The sequence below is a fragment of the Hibiscus syriacus genome, unplaced genomic scaffold (assembly GCF_006381635.1).
Source record: "Hibiscus syriacus cultivar Baekdansim isolate YM2019G1 unplaced genomic scaffold, ASM638163v2 tig00113497_pilon, whole genome shotgun sequence".
NCBI classification, from domain to species: Eukaryota; Viridiplantae; Streptophyta; class Magnoliopsida; order Malvales; family Malvaceae; genus Hibiscus; species Hibiscus syriacus.
The window spans coordinates 1-27,500 of record NW_024063463.1 but is presented as its reverse complement, the minus strand read 5'-3'; the positions used below and the strand labels follow the sequence as shown (position 1 = coordinate 27,500).

Genomic DNA, 27,500 nt, shown 5'->3' with positions numbered 1-27,500 from the left:
CCTTCTCAAACTCAATCATTTCTTTGATTGGCATTCACTGACAACGCTCAATGATGTTTTACCTTCATAATTTCATTGTGGTAAATTGGTAATGCATGAATTGGAAGACATAAGCCAACAAATTCAGATGAATTGGACAATCAAGATATATCTTCTGTTTGATTGAGTGAAAACTGCATGGCTATCATGTTAGACTTACCCATTACTTTTCAGTTAGTTTTGGGACTCCGGACTTGAGACGTACGGGAAACATTAAACTTGAGTGTGAATGATTCATACGGGTATGTATATCCAACATGAGCATGTTCATATATCCAACATGAACATGTACGTATATCCATCATGAGCATTTTCAACTTTTTTCTAAGTTTGTTCATGAATTTTGAGGGGAGGGGGGATAGAGTCATGCCCCTATACCTATGTCCAGATATGTGTAATACACGGATGTCAAAAGTGAGTAATTCAATAAAATGATGAGTGGAAGCAACGTAACTACAGACAGTAAAGTTGTTATTTTAGCCCCTAAAGAAACATAATAAGAAATCAAAATTACCAGAAAACATAATATGCGTATAAACACGACAGCATCCAAGCCTGTAATCGACAATAGTTCATCTTCAGATGGTTGTCATGCCCTTTTCAACCAGCCAAGTGATGGCAACAGTCTTTCCAAGTTGAACTCGTCCTCCTGCTCAGTTTTTCTTTCACCGAATAACCGAGGCGAATATACTGTGATATTACCCGGCTGGTTACTCAATATCGAGTATAGAGTGAAAAACAAGAAGCAAAGACCAAGATTGATCCCAACAAAAGTTAAAAGAGCGCTTCATGTTCAAAATTAGATTTGTTTTTTTAACTATAATATTTCCTGGAAAAAGAAAACCATTATTGAGAGGATGAACTTGATATGTCTGCGGCATATAAAACCATATTGCTTTACTGTTACATTTCATATGGATCTTTCTGCATGTCATCTTAAACTAATTTTGGGCTTTTATTTTAATGCAGTGTGAAAGTGTTTATCATTGCCTTTGTCATTGGAATCTTTATTCTTCTGCCAGTTAACTTTGGGGGGAGTCAGTTAGCATATGATTTTTCTAATTTGTCGAACAAGACTCTGGAGTCATTCAGTATTTCAAATGTGAATGATGGTTCAAACATGTAATTATTACGTAGTTGGTTAACGTATTTTCAGTGTCTGATGCTAAAACAGCTCAATTATTATTGTTGGATCAAAGTTAAAATGGTTGTTGTGGCCAAGACACGAATAAAATCTTTCTTTCCTTTCATGTGTGAAGATTTCTGTGTAAGTTCATGATTGAGCTTTTCCGATTGCTTCCCTAGTGGTTTCTCCTTTTCAGCTGTTTATTTCATTCTAAGTAGTAGTTCTTCCAAAGTCCATGATTGATAATTGTTAGATTTTGTGAATATATACAATTCATTATTTCATAACAGGCTTTTGGATTCATAAAGTCGAGGAAATGCTGACTATAAGTTTTTGCCATTCTTAAGGTTATGGGTTCACTTTTGCGCTGACTATGTTTTCACCTTAGTTGTCTGCTGTCTTCTGTATTACGTAAGCAATATTTTATTTATATTTTTCCTCTCTTGCCAACAAGGTTGTTGTTTCATATAAAAATCGAATGAAGCTTTAATTTTGGTGATACGGTACCTTGCAGGAGTATAGCTATATTTCATTGAAAAGAATTGCCTATTTCTATTCTTCCAAAGCTCAGTCACATCAGTTCACAATATTAGTTCGCGGTATTCCTGCCCATCTGGTAGCAGCTTCAGTGAAGTTGTTGACAACTTTTTCACAGAGTATCATCCTTCAACATATCTTCTAAAAACCCTAAATACTTAATCTGATTTTAAAAAAACTAATCGAGTTCATATATTCCTTCAAAACTATCATCTTTCATGCACACCAGGAAGCAGCTGCTCAACTACCACAACACAATCCAAAGAGAGCTAATCATGTACATAAAAGAATTGAATAAACAATGGCATTTGATTAGGGGAACTCAATTGTTTCCTTACACAACATTGAAAAGTGCGGGAGAAGCATGAGTGAACCATCTTTGGGACATCTGATAAGTTTTTACAGCAGAATCAATATCATCCTTATAGATTCCAACGGTAACTCTCATTAACATGTGCTGAGGCCTTTCTATAACCTTCCCTTGAACCTTCAAGAGATAAGATCTCTCAAGGGTTTTGAAGCCAAAGTAATCATAGTCAAAGTCCTAATCATATATGATCTCACTATCCAACCGATCAACATTCTGAAACCAAAACAATTATACACAAATTAATTATACATATAAAACACATTACAAGAAAAAGGGGAAAAAAAGCCCAATTAAATATTGAAAACATAATAACTATAAGATGGTGTCAAGTGGGGAAAAAAATTAAAGAACGAACCAACAATCAAAATAAATCCAAACACACTATGTCTTTCATAAAGTTGTTGCTGCAATGATGTACATAAAGATTAGGGATGGTGTGGATTTTGCAAAGCCATGATGTTTTTAGTTTGTATATGTGTAATATTGCATGTCTATCTTGATCTTCATTTCATGGATTTTGGAAGAGGTCACTCAAAACAAAACGAACAAATAAATTGAGTGTTTAATAAATTGTTCGTATAGTATTTGTTTATTCGATTAAATAAATAAGTATGAATAAAAATTTTATGTTTATTTAATAAATAAACGAATACGAGGTGTGTTTAGTCTATTTATGTTCATGAACAAATTCATTTGAAAGTTCGTTTATTGGCACATTCATAAGCTTAGTTTTTATCTCGTTTATATGCTCATTTTTCCGATTCTTCTTTCCCTTTTATTTTATTTTTATACGTTAAATATTGATTTTGGAACTAAATTGAACGCATGATGAGTTTCAGTGTTTAAACTATGAAGCATGAAGAGCATGAACACGTTCGCTAACACTAAACAAATGAATAAGAACATCTTTAAAAATAAATAATCGAGCATGTACACGATATTAGAAATTTAAATGAATACGAATACACTAAAAAAATAAACAATGTACACGCTAAAGCTTTTTAATTCATTTTTAGTCATCAAACCATTAATATTTTAACATAGTTATGATGTGTTTTTTTCTTTATAAAAAGATTTTAAATCCTTTCAATTATCATCTACCAACGTACATGAAATAGATGGTATAACAATGTTTACCTTTTATCCCCATTTTCTTATCAATAATTTTGTTTTTCTCAAAATTCATTCAAAATCAATGAAAATCATCAAGTCAAAATTTTATTTACCTAATGCTCAAATCTCTATCGATGATGTTATGATGAAGTTAGTTTCATAATATATTATTTTTCTTATTGAAAGAATGTTTCTTACTATTTATTTTTTGGTTGATCACGTGCAAAACCATTAAACCCGACAAAATATTTAGCCCTCTAAGAAAGAAAGAGATAAATGTTAAAGTTTGTGAATTTTATAATTATTTTGACAAAAATTAAATTGATAAAACGATAATAAAACAAATTTATAAGTGATTAGAGTGACCAAATATATAAGAGAATGTGATAAAATGATAAATGATAAATAATATAATCAAACTTACTTTATCATCTACATTAGTCGAATAAATCTTATAGTTGACAAACTCACATAATAGATTTAAAAGTATGACTAAATTGAGAGAATATGTAAATAATATGAACCAAATATATGATTATATCAAAATATTTAACTGCTGTTAACGGCAATTAACTCGGGGTTACCACATCTTAATTAAATAAAAACGAAAGTGACAATATCTTATGTTTTCTGAAATCAGTGACCAAAAGTAGATGAAGTACAAACATAAGTAATCATATGTGTAGTTAATCTATTATTTAAATATCTCTACTTTAAGTTGATCACACTGATTAATAAGATGTTATCGATTTAATTTTTTATTTCAAATAATAGTTAATAATATTAATAATATTTTACAGTTCAAACTTTATCTAATCATTATATAAAACAATTACCTTAAATCCAAACACAAATTGTTATAATAGTTGAGAAATTTTTAATATTTTATTTATAACTATTTTAAATAGTTTTAAGACAATATCTTTAATTTTTTCTCCAAATCAATCTTTTTTTTAAAAGGTGTTCCTGCTATTTCATCGTCTCCATTATCGATCGCATCTCAATATTAGTGGCTTCTCTCACAGAGTAGAATAAATTCATCCATCGAGGTTCTTCCTATCTTTCTTTTTTTTTTTATTTACTAATTTGAAGTATCATTTTCAATTTTGATTTCTTTAGGTTTTCAAATGCTTTGATTTAGTTTTCTTTTATTACTTTTTGTTTCCATAGTAATTAGCATTGCTTAGTAACTGTAATTTTATAACCCATGTGTTGTAACGGTAACAAATTACTAAATTATACTTTCTGATAATTCTCTATAAATTCACCCTCACAGAGATAGATCCCTAACCCTCTCAATTTCATAGCCCACAGTCTCATTCTATCTTTCTTTTTTCTTTTCAGTTGACCAATTTGATGCATTTGGAGTTTCTTTCCGTTATCTTTAATTTTGATTTCTTTATGTATTTCACTGCTTCTGATTTTCTTTATCACTTTACGTCAATGCAACCTCCCACGATATTATTCTTGTTTATTGTGGGAATCACTGGAAGGAGTTTTTGATTTTTCAATTTGATAACCCAGACCGTAAATACCTTTGTGCAGGATCCTCCTTCATCAAGATTCACTTGGAAGATTGATAACTTCTTAGGTACATTGCTCATCCCCTTGTGATAATACTTACCCTTTTCCTCTTGATTTTCTGTTTTGGAGATAGTAGTTGAGTATTCATATTCTTGGGTTTGAATTTCTTTGGAGTAGTTAGGCACGGTTCACTTTGGCAGTAAATAATCAATTCATAATGATTTTCAATCATTTTCAATTTTGATTTCTTTAGGTTTTCAAATGCTTCTGATTTAGTTTTCTTTTATTGCTTTTTGTTTCCATAGTAATCAGCATTGCTTAGTAACTGTAATTTTATAACCCATGTGTTGTAACGGTAACAAATTACAAAATTATACTTTCTGATAATTCTCTATAAATTCACCCACAGAGATAGATTCCCTAACCCTGTCAATTTCATAGCCCACATTCTCATTCTATCTTTTTTTTCTTTTCAGTTAACCAATTTGATGCATTTGGAGTTTCTTTCCGTTATCTTTAATTTTGATTTCTTTATGTATTTCACTTCTTTTGATTTTCTTTATCACTTTACGTCAATGCAACCTCCCACGATATTGTTCTTGTTTATTGTGGGAATCACTGGAAAGAGTTTTTGATTTTTCAATTTGATAACCCAGACCGTAAATACCTTTGTGCAGGATCCTCCTTCATCAAGATTCACTTGGAAGATTGATAACTTCTCTAGGTACATTCTCATCCCTTGTTGATAATACTTACCCTTTTCCTCTTGATTTTCTGTTTTGGAGATAGTAGTTGAGTATTCATATTCTTGGGTTTGAATTTCTTTGGAGTAGTTAGGCACGGTTCACTTTGGCAGTAAATAATCAATTCATAATGATTTTTCAATCATTTTCAATTTTGATTTCTTTAGGTTTTCAAATGCTTCTGATTTAGTTTTCTTTTATTGCTTTTGTTTCCATAGTAATCAGCATTGCTTAGTAACTGTAATTTTATAACCCATGTGTTGTAACGGTAACAAATTACAAAATTATACTTTCTGATAATTCTCTATAAATTCACCCCCACAGAGATAGATTCCCTAACCCTGTCAATTTCATAGCCCACATTCTCATTCTATCTTTCTTTTTTTCTTTTCAGTTAACCAATTTGATGCATTTGGAGTTTCTTTCCGTTATCTTTAATTTGATTTCTTTATGTATTTCACTTCTTTTGATTTTCTTTATCACTTTACGTCAATGCAACCTCCCACGATATTGTTCTTGTTTAATGTGGGAATCACTGGAAGGAGTTTTGATTTTTCAATTTGATAACACGGACCGTAAATACCTTTGTGCAGGATCCTCCTTCATCAAGATTCACTTGGAAGATTGATAACTTCTATAGGTACATTGCTCATTCCCTTGTTGATAATACTTACCCTTTTCCTCTTGATTTTCTGTTTTGGAGATAGTAGTTGAGTATTCATATTCTTGGTTTTGAATTTCTTTGGAGTAGTTTTGCACGGTTCACTTTGGCAGTAAATAATCAATTCATAATGATTTTTCAATCAGAAAAGGTATCTCCTTTTACCTTGCTGTCCATACACATATTAATATCTTATACAACATCCTGCACCTCTCAGATTATCGAGAGGAACAACTTTCTGTTCATGCTTCGGAAGGACATCACAATGTAACTTCAGTCGTCCCTTTTGTATTAATAATTGAGGAAAATTTTCTTTTGGTTTTTTAGATGGATGTGATTGAAAATTTTAACAACCCAGGCGTGAAAGATACGGTTAAAGTTAGTTTTTAGCTATTATGGTGTTCTGTATTATTTTGAATTTGCCTAGTTTTGACCCATTTCCTTTCTATGATTCCTTTCCCATATTGTTTACCATTGCAGTAGAATAATTATTTTAAGTTCTCTAGTTTCTACATTCGACTAATTCTTCATGCCAATATTACATTTCTTAATAGGACTTCATTTATTTATTTATTTATTAACATGAAGGAAACATAAAATGTTAAGTCCTCATTTCTCCTGATTTTATAACCAAGTTTGAGAAGGATATCTCAGACATATAAGATGGTGTGGTATCCGAATACTATCTGTAATCTTGAATATGAATGACAGAATCATCTCAAAGTTGGTGTTGGGGCTGAAGAAGCACATTCTTGTTTTTTGCGGTTTGTCTTTTTAACAATTTGTTTATGACAAACATATCTTAAATAGTTTCCATTTTATGATAGACAGTTCTTGAATAATTTTGTATTTTTTCTTTTCTTTTTTGACTCCTTTCAGAGGCTTGGCTGATTGAAATGTAACATTGGGCTAAAATCACTGGAGATTTTCGGTTAATAGAAAGTATCTATATATTTATTTTTTGGTTAATAGAAAGTATCTATAATTATATAATTATATGCTTATATCATATTTTTGAGTGTTTATTTTCTGCTCTGTAGTATTCTCCATGTTTTTTAGGCTTAATATATTTTTAGGTGTCTAAATTATACCTCAAATTGATTTGTGGTGCCTAAAGAATTTTTCGTTAAAAGTAGGTGCCTAACGTCTTCTCAGTTACACTTTTAGGTGCTTACCGTTAAAAAAAACCGTTGTGACATGTGTCATGTTTATATCTTTTTGATTTTTTTACGTGACATGTGTTACTTCACTGTTTTTTTAATGGTAGGTACTTAAAAGTATAACGGAGAAAACATTCGACACCTATTTTTAACAAAAAATTCTTTAGGCACTAAAAGTCAATTTGAAGTATAGTTTAGGCATAAAAGTATATTAAGCCTCTTTTATAACATTATGGGACATTGGACTAAAATCACCAGAGATTTTTGGTTAATAAAAAGTATTTATATATTTATTTTGGGAGCTGTATCGTTCTTTCGTTCTTGTCTGCTTCCTCACCAGTTTTTGTTTCTTGCTCATGATATGCTTCTTTTTGTAGTGTTTTCTATTCACATGGATGATCATATTGACAGAAAAACATTGGTTGGGAGTTACGTTCATACTGAGCAACCTCGTGAATTTAGGTTGCAGCCTGGATCACTTTCTCAGGTTTGTTTGGATCTGACTTATTTGTGGTATCTTCGGGCTGTTTTGAATGAATTTTGGGTTATTTTTGAGGATATTTACAAAGCACCACCGGATATGTTGTCTATTATATTACCGTTGTTGGAAGGTTCAAGATAATTCATAATTCGTTGACGGACGTATGTGTCTCTGTTCTAAAGTTTCATAATGAAACTAGTGTTCCTGTTTGACCTTGTAGCTCCAGGGATGAAAAGTTGTCTTTGAACTTCTATAATTTTAGGTAGTTTGTTTTCTTAGATTAACTTGGTCAATTATATAAATGTTAATGCTGTTTGCTAATTTTATTTTTCTTTTCCATATTGGCTTTTTTTTTGTAAACTAATTCAATGTTTTTTTTGTTCAATGAAATGCTTATGTTAATGCAAATGTGAAAGTGGCTTAATGTTAGGTAACGAGAGGACCAGTATATGTTATTTTAAGCTTGTTGATGCTTATCCCAAGTCAAAATGATATCCTGTTTATCTGCAGCTTCTTTTCTATTGAGAAAGTGTTGCCTTTTCTTTTATAAATCACTTTCTTCACTATGTTCTTGTTACCAATTTGTGTAATTTTTTCAGTTTTAAGTTTGAGGAACGGACTTCTTATAATTTATTTTATTTGGTTCTACATTTGACATAACAAGTAGAGAAAATGGATTAATTCCTTGATTTATCTTTTTAGAAACCAACAGTGCTACTGGTGCTTGTGCAGGAAATTTGGGTGGACAAACGCTTCCGTCTATTTTCAGTTGTTTCTACATCTAAAACTTACATGTTTTGGATTTATGTCCATAGACGGTAATTATTAGCAGTCGTTCCCATAGTGTTTTTATGCATTATTGAGAGCACATGGGAAAAAGACTTGTATATTTGTATTACTTGTTTGTAAAAATAGTTTCTATGTATTTCTATTTTCATTGCTTTCACATGTTGATGCCTTTGGTCTAGTGATTCAGATTGCTTTCTTCAGTTAACTGTCTTTTTTTATTTAAAATTTTTTTACTATGACAATCGATGTGCTATTTTTTTTACTGCAGGAATATGTTTATAATAGGCTTTCAATTCAGGATTATTCTTCATAATTTCTCCTATTTTGTTCCTTCTAATTTTGGTTTTTTCTTGACTTAAAATCTTTGAAACATTTCAAATATGGATGATATTTTACTTTTATACAAGGATTTGTTTACCTGATATTGATACGGCTTCAAGGGTTTATTATGAAACAAATGGTGTAACCATGGAAGACATGTGAAACTATTTGGTGTTCTCATGGACTAATCAACGGTTCATTGGTTTACCTTAACTGTCCTGTCCAATTTATCTTTAAATCTACAAAGGTAACTATCCATGAATCCAGGAACAACACAGGTTTAGCCTTAAAAATTCTCTTTTTTTTTGTTTGAAACTTGGAATAAATAAGAAAATGAAGTAGTGGCAATTTTTATGAATATGGATGATTTGTTTACAGAGGGAGATGCTATTTTGCTCAACGGTAGTTGGGATTCCTTTCTTACTTGAGCCAATGGTTCTAACTAGAGAGATCTTTAAGGCATGGAATTCTTGTTCTCAAGTAAGCAGCAATACCCTTTTTTTATTATATTGATTGACTTCTTTCTTGCACCCCCTGACCTCCTGCATTGCCAGGGGCGGGGCTGCATGAAATAATATATCTGACATTGAAGATTTAATGTGTTCAGATTCTCATTTTCTGTATCGTCAGGTTTATTTCTTTCACTTAAGTTTAATGTGTTCATATATCTGACATTGAAGATTTAATGCAGAAATCCAAAGGTGAGGAGACTGGCGAGCACACTCTAGCAATGCTTAAGGCAGAGAAAGGAGTAGAATCACCACTTCACAATGAGAAATGGTTGTCTGTCCAGCTAAAGCAAGAACTAGCATATGCAGAGGCTTAACGCAGACTGTACAAGGTATAATTTTATTAATTTATTCTTAAATTAAATTATTTATATAATTTATAAATATAATAATAATATTTAAACTATAAACTATAAAATATTATAAGAATATACTAAATTAAATTATATCTGGGGTTTGGTGATCAGTTTATTCACTCCTTTTGACCATCACTGTTGAAAGTAAAATCATTCATGGTTAAGTTTAGAACTCCTATTGTGAAGGTATTACTGGCTAGAATTCACATGTTCAATATTTTGCTGCAAGCTTTCTTGTTATTTATGCTCTTTTTTTTTGCACAGGCTTCTCACATGGTCAACAATACAAAGGAAGAGATACCATATTATTCCGTGCTGGAGTACCATTCTTGGAAGGAAAGTTTGGGTGGTAATACAAAGGGCTAGATCATTAAGTATCTTTTTTTATTTCTATCCCTTTATTTATTTATTTTGCATATATGAAATGAATATGCTTTTGCTTCATATATTAGACAAAAGAAATGAAAAACAAGATGCTTTGTTTTTATCCTATCATGATCCTTGATATGTGTAATATTTAGAGAAAATATAGAAAGACTATGAGGTTAGAAATGCATGTGTTTCCGCATATTTCATCTATCTTGATTATTTCTTTTCTCAATCTTGTACATGTGTGTGCCTATGAAAGCATGCAAGCTGGCCTGTACCGGCTTAAGCATTTAGGAATCACACAACTAACAACTCTAACCAGTAATGTGTCAACTCTTGCTACTGCATCAAACATTGAATTGGAGCTGCAGATAACTCCGTGGAATCTAAGTGGCAATTTTGTTGCATGTACAACCCAGGTAAAATGTTACTTCTACTAATGTTTTTGCGTTTCAAATAGGCTATAAATCAAGAAAATCACATATTTTGAAGCTAACATTTCCAATCACATTCTATACAATTATATTAATATATTCTTAAATTAAATTAATTTAGATTATTCTAATATTATTTAAAATATTTTTATAAAGCATTTTCCGTACATTGCTTATAGTGTTCTGATTTGTTTCCCTTATTGAATGGTTTTTAAACTTTGATTTATTAATTTGTTCTTAAATTAAATTAAATTAAATTATTTATATAATTTATCAAAATCATAATATTAATATTTAAACTATAAATTATTATAATTGTTTTTTGGGGATTAAAATTGTTTGTGCTTGAAATGCTGGCGTTGAGGGTTAATATATGGGCTTTGTTATCATCCTTAATGTTCTTTTAGATTGAAACCTTAATTAATGGCATGCAATTGCTTGTTCTTTTTGAGATTTTCATAGTTCCTATGCAGTTTCCGCCCAAATTCCTAAAAACTTGATTGTTTGTGTAAATTTCGTTAGAGGAGTAAAGTTTCTAGGTAGTTGAGGATTTGATCGACTAATGATATGTAATTTGAAAGCTGACTCTTATACTTTTTTCAGTATGGTCATAGTTCAGACAAGTCAAAGCAAAATACTGTTGATTTTACTGTTTTTGTGAGTTCCTAACCTTTTCTTTAAGATGAAAGAACTGCTTTTAAAGTATTATATTTATGCTAGTACCATGGTGGCATAATCGCTGTAGATGTTGATTCATTTTGAATTGTTAAGATTGGACCCTCTTTTGTTAGATTTTTATTTGTGTTGACGGAATTTGTTTGCAGCAATCTAAGTTTCAAACAATGCCTGGTTCTATTATCACCAGGAATATCCTTCAAATGTTCTTTCATAAGAGAGAAACTTTTGTCAACAATGTCTGATTAAGTAAATAGTTTATCATAAATGTTAGTATCATTTAACGATATTTCTAGAAACCTAGAAATGGAGAAGATCTATAACCGAAAAATGATGTCTTTTTCCTTCTATAGTCCTTTGGACGTAATGGACGTCAGGTATAACTAGAATGTACAAAACACCCCCTCACCACAAATAGGCGATGAGGGTCAAAGCTCAGCTTTGATCCACCACCGGGATACGCTACAGACTTACTTCTTACTATATAATTTCTTTTTCCTGTTAAGCTTCTAGTTCTATTGTTACATAAATAGATTGAATTGTGTAAATTAGTCTTTAGTTTAGTTATACATTTGAGGCACTCTTTTCCTCATTTCTATGTTTATTGAGATACATTCTTGTATTTCAATGGATATGAAGGGGGTTTTAATGAGACCTCCCTTTCTTATCGAAAAAAGTTTAGTTATGCATTTGCATGAAATCATAGACTATATTGACTAAGATTCTTTTTGAGATAGTGATGTGAACCTATATCTAATAGTTGCATTGATGGCCAAATTTGAAGTTCGAAACTTTCGTATGTTTCAATGGTTTAACATTATTTTTAAGTGAAAATAGTTATGCATTACTGTCAAGTACGAGACAGTAAATGTAGTTCATTGCCTAACCCTGGCAAGGAGAACACTCGAGACTCGAAATCTGTATTCAATATCAATTCCATTTAAGCTTAATTGAAAATCTATGGTTGAACTTGAAATCCTCTGATACAAAACACATACTCTGAGTATGTCTTGAATTCTTCTGTTTTATATATCTGACATTGAAGATTTAATGTGTTTAGATTCGCATTTTCTGTATCGTCTGGTTTATTTCTTTCACTTAAGTATTGAGTGCATGCAGAAATCCAAAGGTGAGGAGACTGGCGAGCACACTCTACCAATGCTCATGGTAGAGAAAGAAGAACTAGAATCACCCCTCCACAATGAGAAATTGTTGTCTGTCCAGTTAAAGAAAAAACTAGCATATGTAGCAGAGGCTTAAAACACAGACCTGCACAAGGTATAGTTTTTTCAGATGTATTATGATGGGCCACATAGTTCTTCGACTGTTTTAATTGTACAAGTTTGGAAAAATAACTTAGAAAATTTACTTACTAAATTCCTTTTGCATCTTAGGAGCTCCAATCCGTACGCCCTCAACTTGTCTTTGAGCAGTGAAGATGTTTGGTATACTTGAAACAAGAGAACAATGGTACGTTGCTTATAATGTTTTGATTTGTTTTCCTTACTGATTGGTTTTTAAACTCTGATTTATTAATTTATTCTTAAATTAAATTATTATATAATTTATAAATATAATAATAATATTTAAATTATAAAATATCATAAGAATATATTAATTTAAATTATGTTAATATATTCTTAAATGAAATTAATTTAAATTATCATTGTTTGATTTAGATAATGATTATCATTGTTTGATTTGGATGATTTATTCTTAAATTAAATTATATAATTCAAACTCGGATTAATGTTTGATTTGGATAATGATTATCATTGTTTGATTCGGATTATGATGTGAATTGTGACTTTATAGATTTTAAAGACACGATGTGTAGATTATGTGAATTATGATGTGAATTGTATAATGTTTGATTCAACGTCTCTCTGTAGGGTGCAATATTTTTTTTGTTAGTTATCTGATTGATCGACATTTTCTTTGTTTATTGTGAGCATAATTGTTTTGAGATTATTGATTGTATGGTATTTGTTTGGAAAATGTCTTGTCAAATGTTGATATATCGAACTTAAAAATTAGGCAATGCATTTGGATTATTTATATATGTAATATTCTTACATTCGGATAAAATTAAAATTCTGATGATATATGTTGTCAAGTTATACAAGGATGTCTCTTTGGATTCAGTGGCCTCTGCACTTCGGATGATTTGAAAGGTGAACGGGTGCATGATTATTTGCATAATATTCGAACAATGATTATTATTGCTTGTTTTATATTATTATTATTATTATTATTTTTTGTTTGAAAATGTTATGTGAAATATGTTGATATATCAGATTTAGAATTTATGCGATGCATTTAGATTATTTGTATATGTAATATTTTACATTCGAATTAGATCAAAATTCGAATGAAATATGTTATCATGTTATATTGGGTTTGGATTGATAGGGGAAGTTTAGTGTATTCGCTTGATGTTGAATGTCACTTCGAATTAAGAGGCCTTTGTCTTTGTGGCAGACCCTACTTCAGATGGTGTGTTGTAGTTAGTGGATCTATGGAACATACGTTTCGGACGGTGTGTAAGGCGTATCGGTGCATTATTATTTACATAATATTCAGACTGTGATTATCATTGTTTGATTCGATCTATGATGTGAATTGTGACTTTATGCACTTTAAAGATACCGTGTGAATCTTTTTGTCAAGGTGTGTCACTATAGGATGTTTACTTTGTTTGTAAGGTTTCTGATTGACTTACATATTCACTGTTTATTACGATCATGATTGTTTTGCGATTATTTGTTGTCTGGTATTTTGTTCGAAAAATGCTACGTGAAATATATTGATATATCAGACTTAGAATTTATGTGATGTATTCGGATTATTTGTATATGTAATATGCTTACACTTAGATGAAATTTGTTATAATGTTTTATTGGGTTGAGATTGATAGGGGAAGTTTCGTGTATTTATTCGATGGGGTGAAATTCACTTCGAATTCAAGGGTTTATGCTTTGCTAGCGAATCATACTTCGGATGGTCTATTGGAGTTAGAGTGGTTCTGGAAATTTACTCTTCGAACGATGTGTAAGTCGTATGGGTGCATGATCATTTGCATAATATTAGGACTGATTAATGTTTGATTTGGATTATGATTATTATTGGTTGATATGGACTATGATATGAATTGTGATTTTATGCTTTTTAAAGACATTGTGCAAATCGTTGGTCGTTGTTATAATATTTTCACACGGTGTATCTCTTTATGGTGTTGTATTTTTTTTCCGAGTTATCTAATTGACTGACATTTTTTTTTATTATGAGAATGTTTGTTTTTTTGTTCGGAAAATGTTATGTTAAATATTTTTATATTTCAAACATAGAATTTTTGCGGTGCATTTGTATTATTTGTATATGTAATATTCTTCCATTAGATGAAATATGTTATCAATTTATATTGGGTTGGGATTGATATAGAAGTTTTAGTGTATTCACTCCATAGGGTGAATGTAACTTCAGATTTAGGGGCATATGGCTTTTTGGTGGACCACACTTTGGATGGTGTGTTGTAATTAGAGTGGTTCTCGGACTTTACTCTTCGAACAGTAAGGTGTATATGTGCTTGATCGTTTGTATAGTATTCAGACTCTGATTATTAATGTTTAATTTGGAATATGATTTTTATTGTTGTTTCGGGCTATGATGTGAATTGTGATTTTACACTTTAAAGACTGGGAATTTTTGGTCGCTGTTAGAATATTTTGTCAAGGTGTGTATTTATAGGGTGTTATATTTTGTTTGTGAGTTATCTGATTAATTAAAATTTCTTTATTTATTGCGCGCATGATTATTTTGCAATTAATGATTATCTGATATTTTGTTCGGAAAATACTGTGTGAAATATGTTGATATATCGGACTTGGAATTTATGCGATGCATTTGAATTATTTTATATTTAATATTTTTACATTTGGATCAGATTAGCGTTCGAGTGAAATATGTTATCATGTTATATTGAGTCTTGATGATAGTTCAATGTATTCACTCGACATAGTGAATGTCACTTCAAAATCAATGGCCTTTGCCTTTGTGTCGAGCCCCACTTTGAATGGTCTGTAAGGTGTATGGGTCTATGATTATTTGTATAATATTTGGAATATGATTATCGTTGTTTGATTTTGTCAAGGCATGTCCCTATAGGGTGTTATATTTGGTTTGTGAGTTTTTTGATTGGGTGTTATTTCTTTGTTTATTGCGAGATTGATTGTTTGCGATTATTAGTTGTCTGGTATTTTGCTCGAAAAACGTTATGTAAATTTGTTAATATATTGTACTAAGAATTATGTGATGTATTTGAATTATTTGTATATATAATATTCTTACATTCGGATCTGATAAAAATTCGAATGAAATATATTATCATGTTATATAAGGTTTAGATTGATAAGAGAAATTCAGTGAATTCATAGGACGGGGTGAATGTCACTTTGAATTTCGAATTTAATGGTATATGTTTTTGTGACGGACCCCATTTCTGCGATGCATGATCATTTGAATAAATTTCGATTATGCCTATTATTGTTTGGTTCGCCCTTAGAATATTTTATCAATGTGTCTTTATAGGGTGTTATATTTGTTTGACTAATTTGATTGACTGATATTTCTCTATTTATTGCGAGCATGAATGTTTTACGATTATTGATTTTCTGGTATTTTGTTCAGAAAATGCTAAGTAAAATGTGTTAATATCAAACTTAGAATTTATGTGATGTATTCAGGTTATTTTATATTGGGTTGGAATTGATAGGGAAGTCCAGTGTATTTAATCGATGGAGTGAATGTTGCTTCGGATTTAAGGGCATCTGCCATTTTGGTGGATTTCACTTTCGATGGTGTGCTATAATTTCAGTGCTTTTGGGAAACTTAGTTTTTGAATGATGTGCAAGGGTATAGGGGCATTATCATTTGTATATTTTGTTAAGGTGTGTGGGTGCATGATTTTTGGTTGATTTGAATAATGATGTATAGGGACAAAGTGTGTTGGTACACCTCTACAAGATGACAACGACGATGACGTTGATCAATGCCTACGACCTCGTCGTACTTGACGAGCCCCACAATATTATCATTCGACCACTCTTGGATATCGTCAAGAACTTAAAAGAGTAGGATCTATTTACATTATGTAAAACTCTTTTAGTTTTACACCTTTTATTGCCATTTGATTGAGAGAAATCAAAGGTTGAGATCAACTCGTTTTTTAGTGAATATCTGTTCATTTCCACGATTAATCTCAGTCTTTAAATTTATCTCATCCAATGGTCCTAAAATGATGTAAAACTAAAAGAATTTTACATAGTGTAATTGGTCATGCCCTATGTAATAATATTAATAATTAAATTATATTAACATATTCTTAAGAAATGTACCCCTTGACTCTATTAATCAATTCTTTGGATTCTCAGGTTAGTTTCTTTACCCAATTCTTAGATCTGTTACGTTTTTCTTTTAATTTACACTTTTTTTTAGATTATACATTGTGATGAATAATAGTTGTAGCAAATACAATTTTAGATTAAAGTTGTTCATCAAAACTAGCTGTAAGGGCTGAATTAGTAAAGAGAGGTGTACGGGGATATTGGATCTTTTGTGTCCTTTATGCAAGTTGGATTTGGAGTCTTCCTCGCATTTGTTCTCTTGCACTGCTGTGTGGGGATTGTGGAATAGGTTTATGAATTTGTGGAAAATATAAATTGTCATACATGAAAATGCACACTACTTTTTTTCTACTTGGGAGGAATTGGTGCCTCATTCAACTATTTGGACCTTTATTCCTGGTGTAGTTTTGTGGACAATTTGGAAATGTAGGAATGCCATTGTTTTTTAGAGGGGAGTGTTCGATCTGATTCAAATGTTTTTCACAGCAAGGTTCAGTTTTGCATATTGTTTCTTAGCTAAATTCACTAACATTTCCATTTCGATGGATTCCCTCATTAATGATCCATCTCTTGGAGATTTATGTTTTATTCCAAAAAGTCCGATAGTAAATCATATTTCCTAGTCCCATCCCCCTATGGGATTTCTAAAGCTGAACGTGGATGCTGTTATTAATGGTGATTGAAAGGCTAGCGGTTTAGGCGGGATTCTAAGAGACGAGTCTGGCACATTGTTAGGATCTTTTCAAGAAGCTGCTGGTCCGGGTCCTTCTTTAATGGAATTAAAGGCCATTAAACATGGTTTAATTTTCTTTGAATCTTATAGGTGGTGCTCTAAGAGACTGTTGATTATTGAGAGTGATAGTAAGTTGTCTGTGGAGTGGATTAAGAAATTGCGGATAAGATAAGGAACTTGGAGGGCGTTATTCGTTGGATAGCTAGGCTAGCAAACTTAGAGGCAGACATTTTAGCAAAGTCTGGAATTGGCTAAGATAGGGAGTTTTGGTTTGGTTTTGCTTTTTTTCTCGTTTTTTGGTTTTATCTATTGTATGGGGGGTAAGTTCGGTTGTAATCATATGCATTGTACTACTCTTTTATTAATAAAATTTGGAGGCACTCTTTTCTTCCTTCCGCTGATTTCTGGAACACCTTATGGTGTTCTAGTTTCTAACGAGACCTCCACTTCTTATCAAAAATACATTGTGATGAATGTAGATGCGGTTGTGCTTCTTGATTTTTTTGGGTTTTTTAAAAATTTGATTTATTTTCTGATTATATATTTGGGATTTTGTTTTTTTTACCTAAATCTAATAAACTGTTGACATTTTGGGTTTTCTTTTCTGATTACATGTTTGTGTTGTTTTAAACCGTTATTTCATTTGCAAAGGTTTGTCGGTTCTGCATGTGACCAATTCCCTTTCATGTATGCCTGGTTTGGTTTCTCTTTTTATGTTTTTCTCTGTCTTTGCTTTCTAAAAAATTATGAAAAATAAAATTTAGGACATTGTATTTTTATATTATTTGTTTGTAAAAGTAGTTCTATATATATGTCTACTTTTACAAACAAATATGTCTTCTTGCTCTATACTTTACCTATAAATATGTCTTCTTTTCTCTATTTCCTCTGGGAATTAATTTTTATGAAAATTGTAATGTAGGTTTGGGACTCAGAAAATAGGCTCTTGTCTCATGTATATGTCTTTAAAGAAGAATTACTTCTTTTGCAGTTATGCAAACTGGTCCCTACATGCAAGTCTAGCTTCGGTTTTTTGCTCTACTGTAGGTTATTTCAACTTTCAAGAGAGCACATGCGACAATTGAATTTTTCATATCGATTTAATTTCTGAATTTGTAGGTATGTTGGAGATTCTGATGGCAACATCAAGGGTTTTAAGATTGAACAAGAAGTACGTCATGTTATACCAATGAAATACACTATACCTTTCTCAGTTTCCCATGGTAAGTAGACGTACATATCAGCTTAAGATTTGAAGTGTGTTAAGCACTATCGTGCATCATATTCTTTTAACAAATAAACTTGACAAGGCTCAAGCCTTAGGACGTTCTTGTTTACTCTCTAGTCTAGGCTTGATGACAGTGACATCATTATGCTTTCCTTGACTACAAAATCCTCTTAAATGAATAAAGGATGCTACATGATTCATTTGGAGTTTCCTAATGGCTCCTTAGAAACCTACTAAGCCAAACTTCAGAGTTGACCGTTATTTGAAAAACAGAAAGCTCTGTGACCTCAATACTATCCCTGATTATAGGACGTACTGTTCATGTGTTAGTTCTGTTGCTGCCATTCTGAGAATTCTTGAAGTTTACTTTGTGGTACCAGGTCTTACATTACTGATATATCAAACTTGATTGACCATCTTGTTTAGGATATCCAACTGAAGTTTTAGCTGAAGGGTTTTTATTCATAAGTTCGTTTTTCAAGTACCCTTGACTCTTATAGTGAGGATTTCTGACCTCTAAGAACATTTGTGTTTCTATACTTCATTTCTTTACCTTATATTCAAACTTTAATGTGTTATCTCAGCAGTGATTATGTTCTCATGTGTTGCTCAAGTAACTACAGAATTCTTGTAATATTTAGAGATGGCTTTATGATTTGTGGGAAATTTGAGAAAGCAATGTACCCCGACGGTTTAAACACTGAAAAATGCCTTGTAACACATAATGGAAGAAAATAGCTGCTCAAAGTTTGAAAAGACCGTTCCGTATGCTTTAGTAATCCCAAGTGGCAGGTTTGAGTTATCTAATTAAGTCTTCATCATTTGTCTTTTGATCTGATGTTAATAGTTGATGAGCCTTTTTTATCTATCTTTGCACTGGCAGTAATAGGTTCTTTTATCTAATGAAGTCCGACAAATGAAAATATGATTCAACAGAAGCCCTCATTTCCACTCCACTCCACTCCACCCTTGGCTCATGAAAGTGGTGCCAAACATGTTAGAAAAGGATCAATTAAACGTGCTTGGGAAGTAAAGTTGACTACAAGATTAAAAAGTGAAAAAAACCTCATGTTGTAAGAAAAAGATGAAAGTTTCTTTTAGCGGTTACACAAAAAGTGGGTTGGTTGAAGATCAACAGCAGCAAGGAAATAGTAATATGGCTTTAGGAAACTAACTGAAAAGGTTAATGGAGTCCCATTGTTAAAATTTCAGATGGTCATGGTTCAACAGTAAATAAGTTGCCTTTAGCAAATGAAGCGACCTTGTGTAAATGTGAGACCATTACAAATAAAACACAATGTTTTTTGTCTTTCAATAGAAGACTTTGAGGTTTAGTATTCCTGTCAAGTTTATGATATGACTAAAACTGCCCATCTTTCAATCAAATTGATGAAGTTATTTGCTATACAAAATTGCAGGCTACAGGAGAGATGGTTAAGTACTATGAAGGCAGACCTGTTCCTCAAGATTACAATGGTGGCTCTAAGGTCATACATTCGCACAAGAACTGCACTGAATGGTAAAAGTGTTCATAACCGAATAGGCTCTTTCGGTAGAGTTTCGATAATTTTAATATATAATAATGTTATTTTTTCAGGGCTCCTAATGTTTATTTTGAAAATGAACTCCAGAAGTAAAATAAATGCTCCTGTTACAGACTCAAAGCTGCAGCGTTCGGCTGTTTCGAAAAGAGTTGTCGTAAGAGTTTCCCTGTTCCCTGTGCAAAATTAGTCTCACAATGCCAGTGGGATACTGTAAGTGATATACAGATTGGGCAGTTTTCTGGACTTCATATGATTTTTGCGAAGTTAAAGACTATGTTCCTTGTTAACGAGTGTATATTTTTTTGGATCACAATAGGATAACTTTGTAATGTTGTGCCCTCTCCATGCTTCTTCTAAGTTGCCTAATGAAAAGTCAGAATCTCAAGGAAGCAAAAAACAAGTGTTTTAAGAGGGTATGCTGAAGTTTCATCCAGTTTATTCTAGTTTCTTTACAAACTTCACCTTTTCATGCTCATGGAAATTTCATTAAGTTATTGCTTCATTTGTAGACATTTGCCAGTTCACAACAAGGAATATCCTACAACGAAGAAGTCAATATGCAGAAGAAAAGGAATCTTTGTGAATCACGCGACAAATTGGTTCTCTGTTTCTCGGCTCTCATAGTTGAAGAAAATGTAAGTGTCACAATCTATTGTCCTTGTGTTTTTCTTTTTCATTCACATTAGGAAAATCCTCGACATTTACTATGATATTATTTATAAATATAATGATAATATATTATAAATTATAAATATCATAAGAATATATTAATTTAAATTATATTAATATATTCTTAAAATAAATTATTCTAATATTATTTAAATATTTTATATAATTATTCTTAAATTAAATTAATTATATAATTTATAAATATATAAGGATTAAGATACACTTATATTGTGTAAAACTCTTTTATGTTTGCATCTTTTTAGTCTCATTGGATTGAGAGAAATCAAAGGTTGAGATTAATTCGTTTTTTAGTGAATATCTGTTCATTTTCCATGGTTAATCTTAGTCTTTAATTTCTTTCATTCAATGGTCCTAAAATGGTGTAAAACTAAAGAGCTTTTACACTATAATTGGATCTTGCCCATATATTAATATTTAAATTATAATTTTAAATTATAATATATTCTTAAATTAAATTGATTTAAATTATTATAATATTTTTATATAATTTATTCTTAAATTAATTAATTAATATAATTTTTAAATAATAAGGATTAAGATCCATTTACACTATGTAAAACTCTTTTAGTTTTACACATTTTTAGAGCCATTGGATTGAGAGAAATCAAAGATTGAGATTAATTCGTTTTTTTAGTGAATATCTTTTCATTTTCCACGATAATGTCAGTCTTTAATTTCTCTCATCAAATGGTCTTAAAATGGTATAAATTAAAAGAGTTTTACACATTATAATTGGATCCTGCCCTATATAATAATATTAATATTTAAATTATATTAATATGTTCTTAACATAAATAATTTAAATTATTATAATATTATTTAAATATTTTTATATAATTTATTTTAAAATTAAATTAATTTATTCTTAAATTAAATTGTTTATATAGTTTATAATATAATATTATTATAAATATCATAAGAATTTAGTATAATTACCCTTTTATCCTAAGCCAACGGTTGAAATCCATCTATAAAAATAAAAACTGAGCACTACCCATCACCCATTTAAGAAACTTGCCCATTGATTATATCAATCAATTCTTTAGATTCTCAGGTTAGTTTCTTTTACCCAATTCTTGTATTGTTACGTTTTTCTTTTAATTTATACTTTTGTTAGATTATATTTGTGATGAATTTTTTCTGGGTTTTTTAAAAATTTGATTATATTCTGATGACAGATTAGGGATTTTGTTTTTTTACCTAAATCTAATAAATTGTTGACATTTGGGTTTTCTTTTCTGATTACATGTTAGTGTTGTTTTGAACCCGTTATTTCATTTGCAAAGGTTTCTCGGTTCTGCATGTGACCAATTCCCTTTCATGTATGTCTGGTTTGGTTTCTCTTTTGCTACGTTTCTCTGTGTTTGCTTACTAAGAAAAAATACGAAAATAAAATTTAGGACATTGTATTTTTGTATTACTGTTTGTAAAAATAGTTTCTATTTATTTCTATTTTCATTGCTTTCACATGTTGACGCCTTTGGTCTAGTGATTCAGATTGCTTTCTTCAGTTAACTGTCGTTTTATTTAAATTCTTTTTTTACTATGACAATCGTTGTGTTATTTTTTTATTGCAGGAATGTTTATAATAGGCTTTCAATTCAGGATTATTCTTCATAATTTCTCCTATTTTGTTCCTCCTATTTTACTTTTATACAAGGATTTGTTTACCTGATATTGATACGGCTTCAAGGGTTTATTATGAACAAATGGTGTATCCATGGAAGACATGTAAAACTATCTGGTGTTCTCATGGACTAATCAAGGGTTCATTGGTTTACCTTAACTGTCCTGTCCAATTTATGTTTAAATCTACAAAGGTAACTATCCATGATTCCAGGAACAACACAGGTTTAGCCTTAAAAATTCTCTTTCTTTTTTGTTTGAAACTTGGAATAAATAAGCAAATGAAGTAGTGGCAATTTTTATGAATATGGATGATTTGTTTACAGATGGAGATGCTATTTTGCTCAACGGTAGTTGGGATTCCTTTCTTACTTGAGCCAATGGTTCTAACTAGAGAGATCTTTAAGGCATGGAATTCTTGTTCTCAAGTAAGCATCAATACCCTTTTTTTATTATATTGATTGACTTCTTGCACCCCCTGACCTCCTGCATTGCCAGGGGCGGGGCTGCATGAAATAATATATCTGACATTGAAGATTTAATGTGTTCAGATTCTCATTTTCTGTATCGTCAGGTTTATTTCTTTCACTTAATTAATGTGTTCATATATCTGACATTGAAGATTTAATGCAGAAATCCAAAGGTGAGGAGACTGGCGAGCACACTCTAGCAATGCTTAAGGCAGAGAAAGGAGTAGAATCACCACTTCACAATGAGAAATGATTGTCTGTCCAGCTAAAGCAAGAACTAGCATATGTAGAGGCTTAACGCAGACCTGTACAAGGTATAATTTTATTAATTTATTCTTAAATTAAATTATTTATATAATTTATAAATATAATAATAATATTTAAACTATAAACTATAAATATTATAAGAATATACTAATTTAAATTATATCAGGGGTTTGGTGATCAGTTTTTTTCACTCCTTTTGACCATCAGTTGAAAGTAAAATCATTCATGGTTAAGTTATAACTCCTATTGTGAAGGTATTACTAGCTAGAATTTCCATGTTCATATTTTGCAGCAAGCTTCTTGTTATTTATTATCTCTCTTTTTTTCGCACAGGCTTCTCACATGGTCAACAATACGATGGAAGAGATACCATATTATTCCATGCCGGAGTACCATTCTGGAAGGAAAGTTTGGGTGGTAATACAAAGGGCTAGATTATTAAGTACCATTTTTTATTTCTATCCCTTTTTTATGTATTTATTTATTCTGCATATATGAAATGAATATGCTTTTGCTTCATATATTAGACAAAAGAAATGAAAACAAGATGCTTTGTTTTTATCCTATCATGATCCTTGATATGTGTAATATTTAGAGAAAATATAGAAAGACTATGAGGTTAGAAATGCATGTGTTTCCGCATGCAAGCTGGCCTGTACCGGCTTAAGCATTTAGGAATCACACAACTAACAACTCTAACCAGTGCAATGTGTCAAACTCTTGCTACTGCATCAAACATTGAATTGGAGCTGCAGATAACTCCATGTAATCTAAGTGGCAATTTGTTGCATGTACAAGCCAGGTAAAATGTTACTTTACTAGTAAGAAAAGTACTAATGTTTTTGCATTTCAAATAGGCTATAAATCAAGAAAATCACATATTTTGAAGCTGACATTTCCAATCATATTCTATAAAATTATATTAATATATTCTTAAATTAAATTAATTAGATTATTCTATATTATTTAAAATATTTTATAAAGCATTTTCGTACATGCTTATAGTGTTTTGATTTGTTTCCCTTATTGAATGGTTTCAAACTTTGATTTATTAATTTATTCTTAAATTAAATTATTTATATAATTTATCAAAATCATAATATTAATATTTAAACTATAAATTATTATATTTGTTTTTTGGGGATTAAAATTGTTTGTGCTTGAAATGCTGGCGTTGGGGGCTTAATATGGGCTTTGTTATCATCCTTAATGTACTTTAGATTGAAACCTTAATTAATGGCATGCAATTGCTTGTTCTTTTTGAGATTTTTCATAGTTCCTATGCAGTTTCGACCAAATTCCTAAAAATTTGATTGTTTGTGTAAATTTCGTTGAGGAGTAAAGTTTCTAGGTAGTTGAGGATTTGATCGACTAATGATGTAATTTGAAAGCTGACTCTTAATACTTTTTTTTTCAGGATGGTCATAGTTCGGACAAGTCAAAGCAAAATACTGTTGATTTTACTGTTTTTGTGAGTTCCTAATTTTCTTTGTAAGATGAAAGAACTGCTTTTAAAGTATTATGTTTATGCTAGTACCATGGTGGCATAATCATTTTAGATGTTGATCATTTGAACTGTTAAGATTGGACCCTCTTTTGTTAGATTTTTTATTTATGTTGACGGAATTTTGTTTGCAGCAATCTAAGTTTCAAACAATGCTGGTTCTATTATCACCAGGAATATCCTTCAAATGTTCTTTCATAAGAGAGAAACTTTTGTCAACAATGTCTGATTAAGTAATAGTTTATCATAAATGTTAGTATCATTTAACGATATTTCTAGAAACCTAGAAATGGAGAAGATCTATAACGAAAAATGATGTCTTTTTCCTTCTATAGTCCTTTGGACGTAATGGACGTCAGGTATAACTAGAATGTACAAAAACACCCCCTCACCACAAATAGGCGACGAGGATCAAAGCTCAGCTTTGATCACCACCATGATACGTTACAGACTTACTTCTTACTAAATAATTTCTCTTTCCTGTTGAGCTTCTAGTTCTTTTGTTACATAAATAGATTGAATTGTGTAAATTAGTCTTTAGTTTAGTTATACATTTGACTCTTTTCCTCCTTTCTATGTTTATTGAGATACCTTCTTGTATTTCAATGGATATGAAGGGGGTTTTAATGAGGCCTCCTTTCTTATCGAAAAAAGTTTAGTTATGCATTTGCATGAAATCATAGACTATATTGACTAAGATTCTTTTGATATAGTGATGTGAACCTATATCTAATAGTTGTATTGATGGCCAAATTTGAAGTTCGAAACTTTCTTATGTTTCAATGGTTTAGCATTATTTTTAACTGAAAAATAGTTATGCATTACTGTCAAGTCGGGACAGTAAATGTAGTTCATTGCCTAACCCTGGCAAGGAGAACACTGAGACTTGAAATTGTATTCATATCAATTCCTTTAAGCTTAATTGAAAATCTATGATTGAACTTGAAATCGTCTGATACAAAACATATATCTGAGTATGTCTTGATGCTTATGTTTTATATCTGACATTGAAGATTTAATGTGTTCAGATTCGCATTGTATCGTCTTGTTTATTTTTTTTCACTTAAGTATTGAGTGCAGAAATCCAAAGGTGAGGAGACTGGTGATACTCTAGCAATGCTCAGGCAAAGAAAGAACTAGAATCACCCCTCACAATGAGAAATTGTTGTCTGTCCAGTTAAAGCAAAACTAACATATGTAGCAGAGGCTTAAAACACAGACTGCACAAGGTATAGTTTTTTCAGATGTATTATGATAGGCCACATAGTTCTTTCGACTGTTTTAATTGTATAAGTTTGGAAAAGTAGCTTAGAAAATTTACTAACTAAATCCTTTTGCATTTAGGAGCTCCATCCGTAGCGGTCAACTTGTCTTTGAGCAGTGAAGATGTTTCAAATTAGAGGTAATATTTAAATTATAATATAAAATATCATAAGAATATATTAATTTAAATTATGTTAAATATTCTTAAATGAAATTAATTTAATTACATTGTTGATTTGGATAATGATTATCATTGTTGATTGGATAATTTATTCTTAAATTAAATTATATAATTCAAACTGGATTATTAATGTTTGATTTGGATAATGATATCATTGTTTGATTCGGATTAAGATGGATTGTGACTTTATAGATTTTAAAGACACGATGTGTTAGATGATGTTAGATGATTGATTTGTATAATGTTTGATTCAATGTGTCTCTCTGTAGGGTGCAATATTTTTGTTAGTTATCTGATTGATTGACATTTTCTTTGTTTATTGTTTTTTTATAAAAGTTTGAGGTCTAATTAAAACCCCCTTCATAATTGATCATTCCGAGAGGTAAGGAACAACTAGCGGAAAGATGAAAAGAGTACCTCATTTTATTTATATAAAATTCATACAACCAAAAATGCCTTCAAATTAAAAGATAAGACTATCCTCTGAAAATGCCAAAAAAAACATCCTCAATTAAAAGTTAGTTAACCAACCATTCTTTAGCTACTTATCAGCCTCCAATTTCAACCCTAGGAATTAACTTAACTATCAAACGCTCTAGACAATACAAAAACTCATATCCTTAATTAGATTATTAAAATACACAGGTGCAAAAGAAGGTGAGTATCCAATCAACAACTGTTTTGCAGTCAGATTCCAGAACAATCTTCCTTTATTAGCCCAAACCGGGAAAAGAAAATTTCAGTTGCTTTCCTAATTGCCTTCAATTCTGCCAATGGAGGAGGACCAAATCCAACACTTTCTGAAAAACGTAAAGTGGAACCATTTGAATCTGTAAGATTCCTCCAATGCACCAACCAACCCATCCTTTGTGATAGCACCATCAACATTGAATTTGTATAAATCTGCAGGAGGAGGAAGCAATTTTTAAACTGCTCTACTCTTTACCTTTGAGCACTTAACACCATCTCTACAGTAGGATCTGCCATTAACAAGTCTACTGAGATGGAAAAATTGTTGAAACTTGGCAAGAAACCACTTATAAATTAGATATGTTGTCAAGTTATAAGGATACCACTTTGGATTCAGTGGCCTCTGCCTTTGGCAGACCCAACTTGGATGATTTGTAAGGTGTCGGGTGCATGAATATTTGCATAATATTCGAACAATGATTATTATTGCTTGTTTTAGATTATTATTATTATTTGTTGTTTGAAAATGTTATGTGAAATATGTGATATATCAGATTTAGAATTTATGCGACGCATTTAGTGTTGTATATATTTACATTCGGATTAGATCAAAATTCGAATGAAATATGTTATCATGTTATATTGAGTTTGGATTGATAGGGGAAGTAGTGTATTCACTTGATGTGTTGAATGTC

At 30.9% G+C, this 27,500-nt stretch overlaps 1 protein-coding gene and 3 long non-coding RNA genes across 4 annotated transcripts in view; all 4 read left to right on the top strand.

Moving 5' to 3' along the window:
- Positions 1 to 7,986, top strand: part of LOC120186441 (CSC1-like protein HYP1) — an 8,618-nt gene extending 632 nt beyond the window's left edge. The window contains exons 3-7 of the mRNA XM_039190365.1: positions 1,009 to 1,161; positions 1,513 to 1,576; positions 1,680 to 1,821; positions 7,651 to 7,760; positions 7,975 to 7,986. Coding sequence (XP_039046296.1) covers positions 1,009 to 1,161; positions 1,513 to 1,576; positions 1,680 to 1,821; positions 7,651 to 7,760; positions 7,975 to 7,986 — 481 coding nt within the window. The remainder of the gene's footprint in view (positions 1 to 1,008; positions 1,162 to 1,512; positions 1,577 to 1,679; positions 1,822 to 7,650; positions 7,761 to 7,974) is intronic.
- A 2,445-nt stretch (positions 7,987 to 10,431) lies between these two features.
- LOC120186443 lies at positions 10,432 to 18,549 on the top strand. The gene is made up of 4 exons (XR_005522204.1): positions 10,432 to 10,517; positions 12,327 to 12,485; positions 12,602 to 12,677; positions 18,462 to 18,549. It is a non-coding gene; the product is annotated as an uncharacterized LOC120186443 (long non-coding RNA).
- A 1,685-nt stretch (positions 18,550 to 20,234) lies between these two features.
- LOC120186444 lies at positions 20,235 to 20,657 on the top strand. Its single transcript, XR_005522205.1, has 3 exons — positions 20,235 to 20,324; positions 20,431 to 20,527; positions 20,624 to 20,657. It is a non-coding gene; the product is annotated as an uncharacterized LOC120186444 (long non-coding RNA).
- A 1,875-nt stretch (positions 20,658 to 22,532) lies between these two features.
- On the top strand, positions 22,533 to 23,561 carry LOC120186442. The gene is made up of 4 exons (XR_005522203.1): positions 22,533 to 22,624; positions 22,757 to 22,858; positions 23,064 to 23,214; positions 23,501 to 23,561. It is a non-coding gene; the product is annotated as an uncharacterized LOC120186442 (long non-coding RNA).
- Positions 23,562 to 27,500: the final 3,939 nt, after the last annotated feature.